This window comes from Solea solea, chromosome 1, assembly GCF_958295425.1.
Source record: "Solea solea chromosome 1, fSolSol10.1, whole genome shotgun sequence".
NCBI classification, from domain to species: Eukaryota; Metazoa; Chordata; class Actinopteri; order Pleuronectiformes; family Soleidae; genus Solea; species Solea solea.
This window is the reverse complement of record NC_081134.1, coordinates 34,577,626-34,595,821: the sequence shown is the minus strand read 5'-3', so window position 1 is coordinate 34,595,821 and position 18,196 is coordinate 34,577,626. Positions and strand designations below refer to the sequence as shown.

General features: G+C 43.4%; 1 protein-coding gene across 1 annotated transcript; it reads left to right on the top strand.

The window, feature by feature from the left end:
* The first annotated feature begins 7,261 nt into the window (after positions 1-7,261).
* On the top strand, positions 7,262-14,346 carry shha (sonic hedgehog signaling molecule a). The gene is made up of 3 exons (XM_058650337.1): positions 7,262-7,824; positions 11,622-11,883; positions 13,575-14,346. The coding sequence occupies exons 1-3, from the start codon at positions 7,525-7,527 to the stop codon at positions 14,264-14,266; spliced, it is 1,254 nt and encodes a 417-aa protein (XP_058506320.1). The 5' UTR covers positions 7,262-7,524; the 3' UTR covers positions 14,267-14,346.
* Positions 14,347-18,196: the final 3,850 nt, after the last annotated feature.

Below are 18,196 nucleotides of genomic sequence, written 5' to 3'. Positions count from 1 at the left end.
TAGGTATCGGACTGATACTGGTCAAAATTTACTGGATCGGATATTGGACGGATGTAAAATCCAATACAATCTTATGCACAGACTGTAGAAGGGTAAATAAAAAGTCAGTAACAGCATGTGTGCGCTGTGTTTGAATATGTGTGACCCAGTTGGAGAATTTATGTCTTTAAAATAGCTTGAAATGGTTTAAAAGTGTTACGGAGATTTTTCATTATCAGGTGAAATGACCAGTGTTGGAACCTCTGGAATCAGTGATGAGTTAAGTTGAAATCTCAGATCTGAGCTCAGAACCGAGGAGAACTAAGACAATGCCTCACATCTGCACATCTTTTATGGCGGTTTGTATCAAACACTAGGTCTGGTTATGAGAATATGTGAGTAATTAAACTTAAAGTTGGCTGAAGATTAGACTTTTCTCTCACAAAAAGGTGTAAAATGACTGAAAACGGTAGATACTGGAGATTGTGATATCGATATCGGACCAAATTATTATTATTGAACTGTACCTTTTCCAGGAAAAACACAAAATGACAGTATAGCCGGAATATTCCGCAGACTAGATTAACATTTTTGTTGCCCATGTTATGACTGCACTTGATACGTCGTCATTATGTAACTAAAATATAAATCCCTGCACCTTTGCACCTTAATAACTTTGCACAAACTGCACACTTGAACTTTGTACAAGTTCATCATTGTTGAATTGGATTATGTGTGTTAATCTATTTGCAATACAATTTCTAATCCTTTTTCTTTGTATTGCTGCAGTGTATGTCCTTGGGATTTCAATTAATTGTATCTATCTATCTATCTATCTATCTATCTATCTATCTATCTATCTATCTATCTATCTATCTATCTACCTAAGAGTGCCACATTACTTTGGGATATTATTGAGTTGACAATTGAGTATATGCCTTTTCCTCTCCACTACAGTAATTTCCATACAGTCCTTAAGTGAACCCTGGCACACAGGCGGCACAAAGTTAGGTCATTTTCTTCTGATATTAATCAGCCACTTCACGGTAACACATTGATTTGACTGAACTGGAAAAAGCCAAACTTTTTCACAAATAAATGAACAAACACAATATGAACGCCGCCAGGAAATATCTGCACCACTGAGTTTCTCACCTCTGTCGTTTATCAGTGGCCACAAACAGCATTGATCATCGCTCAAACCGCTGCAGTGGCGACTGTGGCTACATCCAACACAAAATTTATGGCCACTTTCACTTTGAAACGCCATCAAATATCCAGCTGACAAAGATCTGTGTCACAACTCAAGCTAAAAAATGAGCCAGTGTCACTTTTGTTTGGCTTCCTTTTTCCTTCCAGGCTATAACTTTGATCCGTGGCAGCAATTTCCTGGATTAGTAAAGTTTAAATGAGCGAAGCTCAGAGAGTGAAAGATATCAGTTACCGTGGAACTGATCGCTGCCAAATTTGATTCAACACAAGCTGCGACACCACAGAAGCATGCGAGCTCTTCCTCGTTTTCATGGAGAAAACGGGAATATTTGTGGCAAATCAGCTCGGATTTGAAATCAAAGGGGGAAACGACACGGGAATGTAATGTTTGTTCACGTGAAAATGCACGCCGTCCGTACTGAAGCGCACAACGTAACAAACAAACAACTGGTTGTCAATCTGATGACAGACAGTGTTTTGCAGACATCATCGAGGCAGATGAGAAAGAGCTGATTGAGGAGAGGAATGCCTGAGCAGCATGCGAGCGTATCATCATCGACTCTCAGACACACACAGGTGGTTTGTGTGGTTGGCATGGGTAGCGTGGTAGCCTGCTAACGGCGCATGATTAAGCTTTTCCTGCTGTTTGTTTTGTTCCCGATACCTCACTTCAGTGGAATTATAACCTCCGTTTTTTCGTGGCCCGGGGTGAAATGGCACACACTCGAAGCGCACACTCGAAGGGCTCATTAGAGAGATAGAATCAGTGTCCTTGCTTTAATGATAGCGAACGCTGAAGACTCGTCTCTAAGAAGTGCACACGCTCACTTGGCCGATACTCTCACACCGGAGTGAATCAGGTTTGACACTTCACTCAACTTTCTATCTTTCTTCAAGACTGCTATCTTTTTTCTCTTTCCACCATCTTTTTGTGTGTCTGTTGTGCCAACCAGCAGGACAACACCACTTTTTTAACATAAAGAACCTACACAACTCTAAGAAAAAGCATCCTGTGGAAACAGTCGTAGGATGATCTTTGTCAATCCAAAGTGGTGAATTAATAGTAGAGTATAGTAGAGTGACATTATTGTCACTGATTTGGCTTGAGATTTCAAAATTACTGTTGAAAATCTGCGATAAATTTAGGATTTGGAGATTGAAAAGTGTCGCTGTTGCAGGTTCTCACAACGGAGAACTTGTAGGATCCAGTGTTTCTGGAACTTGGCTGATTCTAAGACCATACGTTAAGATGCTGCATAAATGTAGACGCTTTCCGTTTGTGTCCTGGCCTTCACTTTTCAAGGAAAATATCATTTCAAAAGAGAAATAAGAGATTGCCGGCTGTTTAGTACAATCAGGCTGCTGTGGAACAGCAAGATGACAGACTCCATATAGAGCAAGCTAAACGTGCCAGAGATGGGAGTCAGTCTCAAGTCTGAACCTTCAAGTCTCAAGCAAGTCCAAAGTCATTCTTGCAAGAATCAAGCAAGCTAATTCGAGTCCCTGCTTTCAACCAAGCAGATTACAAGTCAAGTTGTATGAATGTAGACGACGAAGATGATTTCCCAGATCTTCCCCATTTAAATATGTTCAAAAAAACTGCTATAGATAGAGTTTTATCTGTAACAGAAACACTGCATTACTCATACAATGTAAGGACTGCTTCATGGTCCCATACAACTGCATATCCATCCATCTTCTACCGCTTAATCCTAACTTAAACTACGGAGCCTAAAATGCAAAGAATATTAACATTTGGCCTTCATTAAATTATGGAAATGCATTTCAAATATTAGACTAAAAACCATAACGTTTGGCGAACTATAGCAACCAACTGACCTCCTTTGTGGGATTTGAAGTGTCAAATGAAGTTTCATGTTGTGGTATAGGTGTCCCTCGGTTGCCATTTTGCAATTTCCGTGTTTCAAAAAACAAATTTTAACGTCAACTCTTCAATATTTGCATAAGTCAAGTCATTTTTGCTCAAGCAAGTCTCAAGTCCTCAAAACTTGCGACTTAAGACACACTCGAAAAAGGGCCGATTCTAAGGCGACAAACACCAAATGATTTAGATTTTAACAGTGATATCATGTATGACAGAATTACACAGGCATACCACGATTAACTTTCAAAAGTTGAATGAATGAACATTTTGTGGCACACAATCGTGTTTAGACCAAAACCCTTTTCCTCAGAAACTCTCCGCACACTCGGAGGTGTAAGTAAACAGCTACACATACTTGTCAATACCACTGAGCCCTTCCCTTTTCTGTCACCGTTGCCTAAGATTGTGATGGTGTTGCATGACGACTAGCACTGACTCACCTGGTGGAGTATCGCACACACACACACACACACACACACCAGCCCCCCGCTCTCCACTCACTCACCTCCTTCCCCTCCCACTGAGTTCACCCTGCACTGCAGTTCAAAGTGGTTTTGCCTGTCTAGCCTTGGCGTTTAATGTTTAAGTATTGGGAGCGGCTGGAGAGTGCAAATAAAATGCCTTTACAGACTCCGGGGCACGCTGAGGGCTGTGATTCCGCATACTGTATTGTGAAATTCCCATTGTGCTTCACAGAGAATAGCCTCGGGGCACCGACATGTGCACGGTTCAATTCTGACTCTTTTAATTCTCGATGCATGCAGCCTAGATAAACCATTTAAGAGGAGATTATTCCAACTTTACAGCGCGGACAAAAGAGTACACATGTTCACGTAACCTCTTTGTCACAAGTCCGCAGCAGGATAAGGGTTCTGAATGCAGACCCCACCTGTGAGTTGTGGTTGTAGTAAAAAGGCAGCTTTCTGTTGGGGCTGAAAGAAAAAGGACAATTCACTGCAAAAGGGAAAACAACACACACACAGAAAGCCTGACACTACTTATATGTTTGTGCGTGATTATTCTGTAGTCCTAATCCGTCTAACAATGTTACAAAATATTCAGACAGGAGGAGGCTTTAAAGCAGTAATTGGGGGGACTTAGACTGCTAAAACTCCGCTCAACCACATCCAGTTGCATCTCGCTCGTGCTTGATCGAAACTGTGGCACAAAAAGACATAAAACATGGGTGTGGATTTAGTCTGATTTCGGAGCATATCTCTTAATTCCCTTGATTGTCATACCAAAGTTGGAGCTTTGCGAAGAAAGATGGCGTAAGTTTTAGACGCTCCGTGTCAAGCGAGTGAATGTTTTGGGGTCTTGGCGGGGACACAGAAGGGGCCAAAAACTGGTGACTCATTGGCCGTTTTCACGCCTCAATCTGGATTAGCTATCACATGCAACAGACTTCTTATTCAGAGTTGTGTAACGGCCTCAATCCCTCTCCAGAATTATTTCACAAAACCCGGCACACAGTTTTTGCTGCATCACCTTCATAGTAGAGGTGGAAATAAAATGGCGGCAGTTTTCACGTAGCCATACGCGCCTTTTCTTTTTTTTTGGGACTGGTTTGGTTCTGTGTGAGACGTCTTTGTTTTGAGACGTTTCACGTTGCTTTTACAACAGGAGAGAAACTTGGATAATAACGTTGTCAGGTGAAAATTTCCACTTTGCTTGTTCTAACATAAATCACAGGATTATGTGCTCCTTTGTGGTTTAGCTGTTGGGTTTATGAAAGCCTTTCAAAACCCATTTTGGCAAACTCAGAAGCTAAAGGGGAAATTCTAAATTGTTCATGCGGGCGTAAATATGTACGACAGTCATGTTGTTTACTTCTCAGCGTGCATTCACCCCCTCCCAACATCTGTGATCCTGTTTTTCAATCTGCGAGGAGCTACAGCAAGTGTTTGTATTTTTTTTTTTATTTTCAGATTCGAGACAGTATCGGATAGTTTACACACTGAATTGACCTTAGATACTTGGATTGACTGTCTGAACTGTCTGTCTGTCGTGATTCTCCCAATTGCCTTTACTCCACCCATCTGGCACCGGAGGGGGCCAAGACCAAACAACAAAGTGTCATGTTTGCAAATACTATTTGCCCCAGGTCTGGCTCATACATGGTCGGTTTCCTCTGTGGAAGAAACTCAAGCTAAAACCCAGTCTGTCGCAGCAACACACCTTTCTCCTTAAGCTGCATTATTCATCACAATATCTTCATTATTTATATCGCTTAGCAGCACATTTTGTCACTTTATTGTCACATATTATTACGATCACGCTTGTATTTTGTGATTATTGCACACTCGTACGGTTTGGAATGTGAGGACAGACAGAGTGTGACCTCTGAGGATTGTCGCTGCCTCCTCTTCCTTTCTCTCTCGCTCTCTGTGGTTTTGAGGTGTCCATGCAGGATGCCAGGTTTTTTTTTTTCTATCTCAGAGCTGTGACACCTGAACCAAGACGCTGACCTGAGGCCAAACAGCACCTCTGGTGTCCCTCGGGGCTCCACCGCTGCTGTCAGCTCTGTGTTTGAACAGCACATCTGCTGGAGTCCAACCAAGGCATCCTGAGAATCTCCATGACATTTAGCAAAAACAGAAGGAATTCAGCGATATGCAGACTGAAAACCATCACTGGTAGTCGGGGGGGAGTTACACAGCAGTGTGCCAAGTCCACAAGCCACCTTTTGGCCAGCACTTGATGTTCATGATCTCAGTGAGCAGCAGGTAGTCTCACCTGCCCCGGTTGTGGTGCCACAAGCCTGGCACAGACTGAACTGACACCAGACTGGAGGTCAGCCAGAGTGAGCTTTAATGAGACTGAAGCCACACCAAAGGCTGGCATATCTGTCCTCACTTCAGAGCACCTGTGCCACGCTGTCAGTGTGATGAGAGCTAAAGTTGCCCCAAAACAGTCCTCCTTCCTGTAATTACTCTTTGTTATCACACAAATAATTTCCCTTCCTGAAACATTTTTGTTCACTGTTTTGTGCGGAACAGAGGATACCGGTATGTTGTATGTGTGATGGTGCCTAAAACACTAAAAACCTTTGCTAATTGCTATAATCACAAGGACATAACTGAGTGAGGGGATGAGAAAATCCAGGAAGGTTGGTGATTGAAATAAGGAAAAATGTTACAAAAACTCATAAAACCTATGAAAAGGTGATTACAGAAGAGCTGGTGCTCCATGTTTGATCCTCTCCTTTAATGGTGGGAGGTGAGGAGGGTGTTACGCACAAACACGTCCGCCACTGTGACATGTAAACACAACAGTTGCCAGGGTTAAAGCCGCCACAGAAGAAGTGGACTTTGGGTCATGACACACAGAGTGAGAGGATAAGCTATATGAGGGTGATCACTGGCCCATAACACTTCCACCACGCTGAACAAGTTTACGCATTAAAAACGTTGATTTCTATCAGAATTTGCACGATTTCTCATATCGTATACAAAGGTTTGGTTGGTTGAAATTCAGAGTTGTAACAATGTGAAAGATAAACCATTTAAGAGCACAAAACGCAGCGTTTTACGCGTAAAACGGAGCAGTGCGCACAACCCGCAGATTTGAGAGGAAGTTGCTTTTTAGAGAGTTTGTCAAAGCACAGAAAACGTCGAAATAAAATAGTGGTTTTTGTGCGTATTCGAGTTGGACAATTATGTTAAAAACGACTCAAATCAACCAAAACAAATCCAATAATCAGTTAATTATCATAACTTAAAAATTGATTGCGTTGATTTATTTATTTGGTGTGTACTGGGGTGTCATGAAAAATCATTTGGTGCGTGCGCAACGCGCGTCCACGGGCAGTTTTATTCTCCTGGGAAATGCGGGAAATGCATTCTGTGCGGAAAGTTCCTCCAAACGCGCTTCAATTACCCCGCACACACACACACAGAGAGAAACCACTTGAGCTGCACTGCCTCAGATTGAGCTCATGTGTCTACCTTTGCCTTTCCTGTAGAATCTGGAAAATGGGAGGGTAAAAAAAAAAGAAAAACGTGGTGTATAATTGATGTTTTCCCATGGAACTGCCCCTCCTCCCCCCCAACACAGGCTCACCCTCAGGTGGAAGAAATCTTTTAAGATTTTTTTTTTTGTGGGATAACATCAGGAGGGTTTGTCTAGGCGAGCCAATCAAGTCCCTCCCCTGCTATAGATCGGGTGCTATAATACAAAGCAGTAAAAGCGGTCGCCTCACACAAGCGGCTGCAGCTCGACTCGAGATCCCGTGGCTTTTAATTCCCTCACTACTTTTTTTAAACCCTCCTTCGATGCGCCCCGTTATTACCATTTGTCTGAGGCGTTCATTTCCGCACCTGCCACGGTAGAGACCAGGCGAAGGCGAAGTAGAGGAGGAGACAAGGACATAGCGAGAGCCGGGAGAGGCAGGCGGTATAGAGATAAGCGGCGGCAACTCGTTTGAGATCTTAAAGGACAAAAAAAAAATGCTGCTCTGGACCAGAATCGTCTTGGTCGCTCTCATCTGCTTGTCCTTGGTGTCCTCTGGGATGGGATGCGGACCGGGCAGGGGCTACGGCAGGAGAAGACACCCGAAGAAGCTGACACCTCTTGCGTACAAGCAGTTCATCCCCAACGTGGCGGAGAAGACCCTCGGGGCAAGCGGCAGATACGAAGGCAAGATCACAAGAAACTCCGAGCGATTTAAAGAACTGACTCCCAATTATAACACAGACATCATTTTCAAGGATGAGGAGAACACCGGTGCCGACAGGCTAATGACTCAGGTAAGGAGGCTGAATCACCTTTTTCCTCCACCGGCCGTCTCCTAACGCACCATCACTGCGCACTGCAACAACCTCCTTGTCAGACTGATTGCGCACCTTAAGTGAAGAGGGTTTTACCCGCTGCTGAACTCTTCACTCTGAGCCTTTTAACTTCACTGTAAAAGCAGATGCGCTTAATGTGCAGCAGCAGCAGCGGCTGCAGCAGCAGCCTGGGAGTTTGCAGGGGCTGCAGGCTGAGAGCGACTGTAGGAAAATCCAGCTGGAGAAGTAAATGTGCAGCAGGCGGACAGTCAGGACACTCGGCCTTCATGATTGTGACAGTGTATTTAAAATATTTATGTGCCCTTCTCCTCATATCTATATTTGTATCTATGTGAAACAAACAGCATTTGTTGCCTTACAGCGCGCGCACACACACACACACACACACATGCCGCCTTCTATTTCATGAAGGCATTCAGTGTTTGTTGCATATTGAAGCTTTTATATTAAAGCGCCCTTTCTTTATTCCAGCCTTGGGGAAACATGCGCACCGCTTCAAACAGCCGGGCTCATTCAGGCATGGCGTGGCTCATTCAGACATTTTCTCGCGCAGGCTGCTGTAATTTAGCCCCTTTCGCCTGGTGTGCACCAGCGCGTGAAAACAGTGACATTTCTTTGAGAGTGTTCAGGACTTCATAAGCGGGTGGGACGCGATCAATTATAGGCGCGTGGCGCACAGAGGTGATGGTGCCTTTTACAGATGCACTTGCATGGACGATGACATCTTTTTTTTTACTCCATCCTCATGTTTATTATCAGAGCTCGCGGCGCGTTCTGCGCAGAGAAGATGAGGCTCGGGGAGATGGAGGATGCCGATGACTTTTAGCACTCAGATGCTGGTGAATTATTAAAGGCGCTTGGGTGATATTGGCTCAGTCATAATAAAATGCCGGTGCTGCAGCTGCTGGTGATGATGATAACGCCGGGCGCGCGCCGGAGTCCCTGAACCCGTGCCTCGCACCATGCATGAGCACGATGAAATATTCACTGTGCGTGCGGACTCGGCGCCCCCTCTCAGCCCTCCCCACACCTCCTTCTCCCATGAAACCTATAGGTTTCTCATACGCGCCGAGCTAGACTTTACAGGTGCGTGGGGACGCGATGCGTAAAGTCGGTCCAGTTGCGTCTTGGTGCTTCATTCATTAAGAGGGAACATAGAGAAGCGTGCCAACCTGTGTAAGATGCCGCACCTAATGTATAAACACTTATGTTTGCAGGTCTGCATCAGTCACATTAACGCGGTGACAAAGGATTTTGCTTGTTTTGGCAGCGTTTGAATATCATTTTAGGAGGAGAGCGTTGTGTTTTACTGACTGACATGAAAACAAAGCAGTGGCTGGTCCATCACTAGAGCGTTTATAGAAAAAAAAAACAAGTGTGAAACGTACATGAAAGAGCTTTTGTGCATGCAGCCCTGACTGGGCCCGAGACGCAATTTGAACTTACGACCTTTGGCCAGTGGGGGGGTGAACAGTAAGTTGAAACAGGTGAGAGTGTCCTTATCGTAAATGTCGTCGCAAAAAACATCCAAATAAAGCATCCAATAGTGAGTGACTGGAGCTGGTTTGTGGTCTGAAAAAGGGCATAAGTATGATCACATGAGGATTTACGCTGTGCCAACAGTCTAAGCGCTGTTCCACGGCTGTGCGCACGAATCCATATGGGCTTTTTACGCACAAGCACAGCGAACTTCTCTCCGTCATCTTACGCCGTAGAAAATGGATGCTGTATCCATACACGAGCCATGGCACGTGTCTGCTGTTTTCTTCCCTTAGGTGTGAGCAGTTAATGTTCTAATCAATCAGTTCACTGATGTGTAGTCAAGACTGCATAGTAGCGCTGGAACAAGCACCTGCTCTTTAACTATGAAGACACAGCTCAGTCCCAGGAAGGCTGCCAACAGAGGCGTTTTACAGACAATTACAGATAGTGTTTCATTGAGTGACGGGGCCTTAAGTGAGCAGGATCATCAGTTTGAAGGCTGAGCTGCAAAACTGTCCATCTTATCAACAAACCCTGACTGCACTCTGAGTAGGAGAATATCATTTGACCGGGAATAAGTGGAAATGGTTTGTGGAGCACAATGATTGCTCAATTTTCAAACAATTTTCACTCGTTTCATCACATGCAAATAGGGTTTAAGATTCAAAAGATACTTGTTTTGACTTTAAAGAAACACGTCTCCCACAGTGGACTAGGGTTCACTTTTAAAATATACATTTTACACAAGGATTTTAAAGCTGATTCTGTTGGCAGTCGGCAGTAGGAACACGGCTGGGGGGGAAGAGAGATGAGTCGGCGGCTTGTTTGCACTGACAGGTAGCTGATAAGTGTTTCCTCTAACCAAATCATTTGTGAAAAGATTAAGAGGGAGGCTGTTGAACAACTTTACCCCGAGCACAAAGCGCCGGTGCTGGGCGCCCCGCTGCGCTTCACGGTGGCTGAGCAGAATTTGGCTTGATTTGCGGCACACGACCTAATGAATTAATAAATAGGTTAAGCTTTACGGCTCTTGACTCCGACAAACCCTCTAAGACTGTGGGAGGTTTTTTTTTTGTTTGTTTGTTTTAAATGGAGCAGTTTTTACTCAACGAATTCTACAAGTGTGACGATAAAAAAGACACAGATATAAGAGGAACTTTTTCAATTCCTACTTTTTTTCTGTGTGAACATTCTTGCTTTGGGACACAGCCTGTCCATAAGGGACAAGGACAGTGGGTCTCTCTCTCTCACTCACACACACACACAGAGAGACTCTCCTCTGTGCTTCTCCCATATACCATCCCTGGATATTTCACAAGTCTGTCAGTCAGCAGGCAAAAAAAAAACCCAGCGCGACTTAAGGAGGCATGTCACGTTTCCAAGACTTTGCAGAGGAAGAAGAATAAAACTTTCCCTCCGCGGTGGCACTGAAAAGACTCTTTGTGATGTTTTATTTGACATATTGGTTGAGTGTTGAGAATAGTTGTCTTGGAGAAGGCCAAGCATCTTCATTGAGGGAGAGCGCACAGAGCTTTGTGGCGCGACGATTTATTTATCAGGGCCAACTCCAGATATTTGAAAAGCTCCAGCTGCTCCTGAAGATCATCTTCATATCACCTGCGCATCAATTATTGATTTAAACAAAACAGACACGTTGTTGCGACCAAACAAATGGCGCCCTCATTTCGTGGCCTAATATCAGCTCATGAATGTGTAATGCGCGCGTGATGCGTTCGGTGCAAGACTGTTTTGTGCTGATAGAGAGGGCCGCCGCGAGCTCGCACCTCTCCAAGACCAAAGACCCATATGATATAGGCCAGTGAAGCGAATGCGGTGCCTTATCAATATTTCATCAGCAGCTTTCTTATCCGACATGTGCCCCCCTGACGCTGCTGGTCACACTGAGAAATGCAAGCTCACATTCAGGATCAGAGCTTGCACTTAAGTCACAGAGTCTCATGGGCGTCAGGTGAAGCCGAGGAGGCCTCAGATCGTTGTTTTTGATTGTTAATCTGACAGCAGAAACACGCCACTGCACTGTGGTGATAGCATTTCACTCATCTTACACCAAAAAGATGGTGTCTTTTAAGCAGCTGTGTCCACCTGTGCGTCTTGGCAACAAAAACATGTAATTAAACAAGGATTTTGTGTTCAAACACCAGATTCTATCGCTTTTTACGCACAGGTCAGCGCCAATCTGCGCGCCATGACCCAAACTGAAGACACAACAGGTGACTAATTGATTAATCTCCTCTCTCTCTCTCCCCCCGCAGAGATGCAAAGACAAGCTGAACTCGCTGGCCATCTCGGTGATGAACCAGTGGCCCGGGGTGAAGCTGCGGGTCACCGAGGGCTGGGACGAGGACGGGCACCACTTCGAGGAGTCCCTGCACTACGAGGGCCGCGCCGTGGACATCACCACGTCAGACAGGGACAAGAGCAAGTACGGCACTCTGTCCAGGCTCGCAGTGGAGGCCGGATTCGACTGGGTCTATTATGAGTCCAAAGCCCACATCCACTGCTCTGTGAAAGCAGGTACGACCCGAATGAGACACGGGGGAGGGGGGAGCTTTGTTGGCATCTTTTTTGAAAACATGTCATGCGTGCGCGTACGGCTGAAAACTGTAATCTGTCACCTGCTCATATTTTTTTTTGTCAGGTGCGATTGTAATCGTGTGAGAGGGCAGGTGTGACTCATGGAAACACGTTTAATCTTAATCTGCTGAAGTGTCATGATGCGAACGCAGAGTTTCGTCAGGTTATTTGTGTCCAGAAAAACGTTTGGTGAAAGGAACGAGGTCAGGTGACAGTGGTTCAGTCAGTCCTGCTGATTCATCTGCCCTGAAATACATTAATTATTAATCAATTACGGGGATGCACTTATTGAAACACAGAAAAACGGAATATAGTTTGCAGAAGGAAATATCACATACATATTTCCATGTCACCCTGAGGCTTTTATGAGCGTTTGCCATGCAGCTTATTTCTTGATCTTACATCGCCCCACACTGTCTCATGGTGGGAACCACGGCTATAATATAACAAGGCTGTTTGTTCCATGTGACCTAGAAAACTTTTTCCTTTTTTCCCTACAGTAAAATACGATTTTGTGTCGTTGTGTTGTTGGGTTTTAATGTTGTTTTCTGACTTGGCTAAATAGAATTTCCGAGAATCTCATTACTTGTCTTTAATTAAGTGATTTTAGGGTCTTTATTTGTGCTTTTTTTTTTGGTGAAAACGATCTTCCTCTCAGGCCTCCACTGAGCGACAGGACATCGTGGCTCTTTCTCTTAGAGCCAGACTTGATTGATAAATCCCTCATTTATCATTCAGAACACACGTTTTGAGATCACAGTATGGGCCTGGCCGACGTGTCATTGGGGGTCATGCGACTTTACCAAAAGGATTTGGCTGAACAATGTTGAATTGGTCGGGGTAAATCTGGTTTTCAGTTGTCACCTTATTTCATGCTCGGGAATCTTAAAAGAAGATTAAAAGCTCCAGATTCTGAGTAGGAAACCGCCTTTTCTCTGTGTGGGACAGCGTGATCCTGGAGACTGGTATGTGAAGAGCTTCACCAAGGCCAAAATTATTGTCATCGAGGCTGACAACAATGCAGGGAGAGGTGGTGGAGAGAGGGGACATTGATGTTGCACAACAGAAAGCATTTAAGAGTCCGGGCCCTCATTTAAATTCAAATCTACAACTCGAGAGGCTTGAAAAAGTGGCTCCACTGGGTAAATAGTAGTTGTGAGTCGCCTGTTTGTGTGAATTGTCACATGGAGGTTTCTGCACCTGAGCAAATATGGGAAGAGTAGCTGGGAAAAGCGTAAGTGTCCTTTACCAGAGAGCGGCTCCATCCACAGGCTGATTTAGAATATCAATGGCTGCTCTTTATTGGGTTTTTTAATTAAGAATAGATGAGCCAAGGCTTTGAGTTTTATCGCCTCAGACAACGCGCGGGCCAAGTGAATACGCATTTGGCACGAAGGAGACCGTGCACTCACAGGCGTCATTGTGCAAAAACGCATATGGCCCATGCACCGTGATGGAAATAAAAATAAGATGTTTTTCAAAGCGCTTTCGCAAAATGCGTGTGATTTATTTGCACAGCTTTAAGAAGAAAAGCGTGGAGGATTAATTCTTAAATCAGTAATGACATAATTATCACGTTGTGAGCGTGCAATATGTATTATATTTATTTATTTTTCTATCTTTTGTGACAGAAAACTCAGTGGCGGCAAAGTCAGGCGGCTGCTTCCCAGGCTCGTCCACGGTCACGCTGCAGGACGGCACCAAGAAGGCGGTCAAGGACCTGCAAAGCGGAGACAAGGTGCTGGCAGCGGACACGCACGGACAGCTGCTCTACACGGACTTTATCATGTTCATAGACCGAGACTCGGAGACCAGGAGGCTTTTCCACGTCATTGAAACCGACGCGGGCCAGAAAATCACCCTCACCGCGGCGCATCTCCTCTTCGTGGGCCACAACGACACGTCCACGGAGGACGCGGGCAAGCGGATGTCTGCGGTCTTCGCGAGCCAGGTCCAGCCTGGACAGAAGGTGTTCGTGTTCGACGCAGAGCGAAGTGGACTCCAGTCTGTGACCGTAAAACGGATTTACACGCAAGAGCACGAGGGCTCCTTCGCGCCTGTGACCGTGCAGGGGACGGTGGTCGTGGACCAGGTCCTTGCGTCCTGTTACGCAGTGATCGAGGACCACGAGCTGGCGCACTGGGCACTGGCACCGGTCAGGCTCGCCCACTGGGTGTCCTCGTTGCTTTTCAGCTCCCAGTACCAGGCCAGTGCGCAAAACGACGGCGTGCACTGGTATTCCAAGATCCTTTACCAGTTAGGAACATGGCTCTTGGACAGTCACGCCATCCATCCACTCGGGATGTCGGTATACCCGAGTTGAAACCTCTGCCACAGAGGAGTGGGACTCAAATGTAGGACACATGAACTATTCAGTAGATTAAAAAGTAAAAAAAAAAAAAACAACAAATAAAAAAATAGTAATTAAAGAAAAAAAACGAACAAAACAAGAGGCCCCAGCGGAGTTGGGATATTTATTTCAGTGACTTTTCCAAGATGTGTCCCCCCCCGTCCGTCTCCAAACCCCCCTCCCCTCCCTCCCTCCCTTTCAAAGAATGAATGGAGCCTTAAAAAAGTTTCTCTTTGAATAATTTATTCTCATGTGAACTCGCTGCTGACTCACGAATGGATTCTGAAACGGTGTGATCAGCGAATTGTGCATATCTATTTTTGTATATCTCAAAATGTAAAAGAGAAAAAAAAAGAAAAAAAAAGAAGAAATAAATGTTCCAAAAAAAAAGACGAAAAAAGAAATAGCGCAAAGAGAGAGAAAGAAAGAGTGTGTAGAAACTTTGACAGGCTGCAATGTTCATATGTGCATATATGTGCAAACTGACTGTTATATTTTGGGGAGAACAAACTTCGCGGGGTTCCATAAATTATATTTTTATACACAGAATTGTAAATTAGATTTTGACAGATCGCTACCGAATCACATTTCGTTATTTGAAATAGTGTAAGATATGAGAATATATTTTAATTTAAATACAGTAGTTTGGGGGAAAGTATTGGAAAACAAAAATCTTGTATTTGCTTGGTTTTATTCAGAATTGTATTATTTTGGAAACTGTTGGTTTTAAGTTGTCGGAGAGGGGCAGATATTCTGCCTCGTGTCTGCATTATCTTTGCATTTTTTTGTTGAGTGTTTCCTGTTGTTTTTTTTCCCCCACTCGTTTTCTTCTGAGAGAAACATTAAAAAAATGCAGATTCTGACAATTCAGTAACAGCTACAGTAGAACTGAGACGGTTTCGTTGAGATAAATTAATAAGTAACTCCCTGTAAATGTACTAAAAAAAATGTATTTTTCTTTTCATATTTTGTAATAGGGAAATAGTTTTATAGAGATGACCTGCGGCAGATGCACAGTTTGGATAGTCTATATAGGCAGACCATACCAGTTAACTTTCATAACAGGGCGATGTGTCAAAAAATGTCTAGAGTTTATTATTTATATGTTTATTACAAAAAATGAGATAAAGAAAATCTTCAAACTCGCAGTTGTTACATGTCTTTGTTTGAGTGTGAAACACATGTGAAGGACATCTAACAGTGTTGTTAAATTATCTTTTTGTTCCCCAGCTGGGAAATCCAGTAAAAAAAAAAACATCTTTATTACAAGTATTTATTTTATTTATTCTTTACTAAAATGGCGCTAATGTTGCGCTTTGAAGTACCTTTTGCGTGCTTGCGAAATGTGGAGAGTCCATGTCGAATTTAACGAGGTTTGCCCTCCGCAAATAATTCCCCGACTTTGCAGACAAATTAAACAGAAGCATGTTTGTTGGTTGGTCGGTTCGGGGTCAGATTGCTCATCATCGGAGCCTCCACAGGAAACACAGCCACTGTGGGTCTGAATCACAGCTCAGTAAGACATGACTTAATCTCAGCAAACACCTGTAATCCCACATTATTCTCACAGGGACTAATAGTGCGCATGTTGCGCCTGATAGTGAGGTTTCTTGATAGTGATGTACCCGCATCTTGCTTATTTTATCACTCACAGCGTCTGTCTCCCACTATTGCTTTCTTGAGCTGCGCAAGTGCGACACTCTGTGGCTAATCTGGGTACTGCAGCACAGGAAATGTTGAAGCCTTTTTCCAGAAGAGAACACACTGTCATTAATCATAAGCTAACAGCATGACCTGTTATTAAAGTAACTATCATAAATGGATGTATAAGCCACATGAATGACTGAACAATTTGGGGTAAATATCTAATCGACCTGCGAGTTGCAATATAATCTCTTAAATATTCAGTTTTGTAACAGATTTTTAAAAAATGTGATGGAGCATTACTGCACAACACCAAGCAGACATTAAAGCTCCAGTGTGCAACATCTGTCTCTAAAACACTGCTAATGCCTCTCGGACGACTCCCCAACCATTATATAAACCAATTACAAACTCAGTTAAAAGAAGTTTAGCTGGGTCTGACATTTTCTACAGCAGGCAATGAAACATTTAAAAAAGTACATACACCATTAAAAAAAAATACTAGCAATAAAATAATTTTGGTCATACCTGTCCTTCCCACACCAAGTAGCTGTAATTATTAATAAATACTATTAATTAGTATTTATTAATAAGGTGTACAATATTAGCATTTGTTTCTTTTTGAAATAAGACAAAAATTACGTTATATACACAACGCCACAAACATCTCAAAGTGCCTTTAAGAGAATACAAAAGAACTAACACTATCAAACCTATCAGACGACTGTAGGGAGTGACGTAGGAATCTTAAGGGAAGTTTCTCTAGTTATTTCTTCAGTTATTGACATTCAGACAGGCTGGGCCACTATGAAGTTGGTAACGGGCCGCATGTGCCCCACGGGCCAACATTTGATTTCGGTCGCTGCCTCGCTCATGTTTCAGAGAACCTGAGTTAACCCTAACCTAACCTTAAGCTCTTTTTCAACATTCGTTTTTGGTATCGAAATAGCACGCTCATGTCAGAGAACCTAGGTCAATCCCATAACCTAAAGTTTTCTTTCAAAATGTGTTCCATCACATTCATGCGTCAGAAAATCCGGGGATTACCCTAAACATTTTTGCTGTTCTGCCTCCACCAGGTTTGATGTAAAATGCATTGCTGTGTCTCCACAGACACAAAAAAAAACAACACTGCAATACTGACTTACACAAGTGTGTGAACTAATTTCACAGTGGTTTGAATTTAACAGACATTCATCTACGCTTAAAAAGTTACACACTACAGCTTTAAGTTCTCCACATTCAATTGCAAGGATTCAGAGTTCATATCTATATGTAAATAGTGTTTCCAGCATTAATAAGTTGCAGTTTTGACTAGGCACAGAAGATAGTACGATCAAAGCTAAAGGAATAAAATTGCAGCCTTTGTGTTTTGCGAATTATGAAAATAAGTTCTCCGATATCTGAAAACGAGTTAAAATTGAATCCAATGCAATGGCAATGTCTCTCTTTGCAATTAACTAACCATGTTTATATCACAATAATATTTTCAATAGCAGCCAGGGATTGAAACTATGGTGGACTTTGGTTTCGATAGATTTTCATGATTTTTGGTTCAACAGTTCAAACTAAACACTAAATTATAAAAAAAAATTAAAAAAATCAATATAATATGCATTTTCAGGTTTTCCCCAGCCATCCTTCACCAGATGCATCAAAGGTTAAAAAAAAAAAAAAAAAAAGGCGGCCACTGAACCTGAGTTTGTGAACACTGTTGCAACATGAGCAGGAATTCCATTTCCCTCTCCCACATTGTGTTGTGTTGTTGATATTGTGAGGTGGAAACTCTGAGGAGGGACAAAGCAGCCCATCTCTCCTGGCGCTGTGACCTTGGGTCCCTGACAGATACAAAAGCGTCCGAGCAGGGCAGCATTCCTCAAGAGCAGGTAAACAGAGGCTCCGCTAATCCCCCGGGGTCCCTCAGTCTGCCGCAGCTCAACAACGGCTTTTACAAACGTTGACATTTGCAAACATGAAGAGTCTGGCGTAGTTCTGGAAAACAAAACTCAAGCCATTTCTGAAATAGTTCTGCAAGCGCCGGCACTCAGTTCTTTTCACGAGTAACATTTACTCTACTTTGGAGAGTGTGAGACCAAAGTGTTTACACTGAAGGGAAGAGGAAAATCCCTGAGGATTTGATCCTCAGCAAGTATCACTTTCTCTGCCTTTAAGTTGAATAAGGAACCAAACTTTAAAAATAGACTATAGATAAATAAATGCAGCAGATAATGATGGACAAACAAGTGTGCGTTCAGTTGA

Coding starts and splice junctions, on each gene's coding strand:
- shha (XM_058650337.1), top strand. CDS start 7,525: ATGCTGCTCTGGACCAGAATCGTCTTGGTCGCTCTCATCTGCTTGTCC. Junction 7,825..11,621: donor CCGACAGGCTAATGACTCAG/GTAAGGAGGCTG, acceptor CTCCCCCCGCAG/AGATGCAAAGACAAGCTGAA. Junction 11,884..13,574: donor CCACTGCTCTGTGAAAGCAG/GTACGACCCGAA, acceptor CTTTTGTGACAG/AAAACTCAGTGGCGGCAAAG.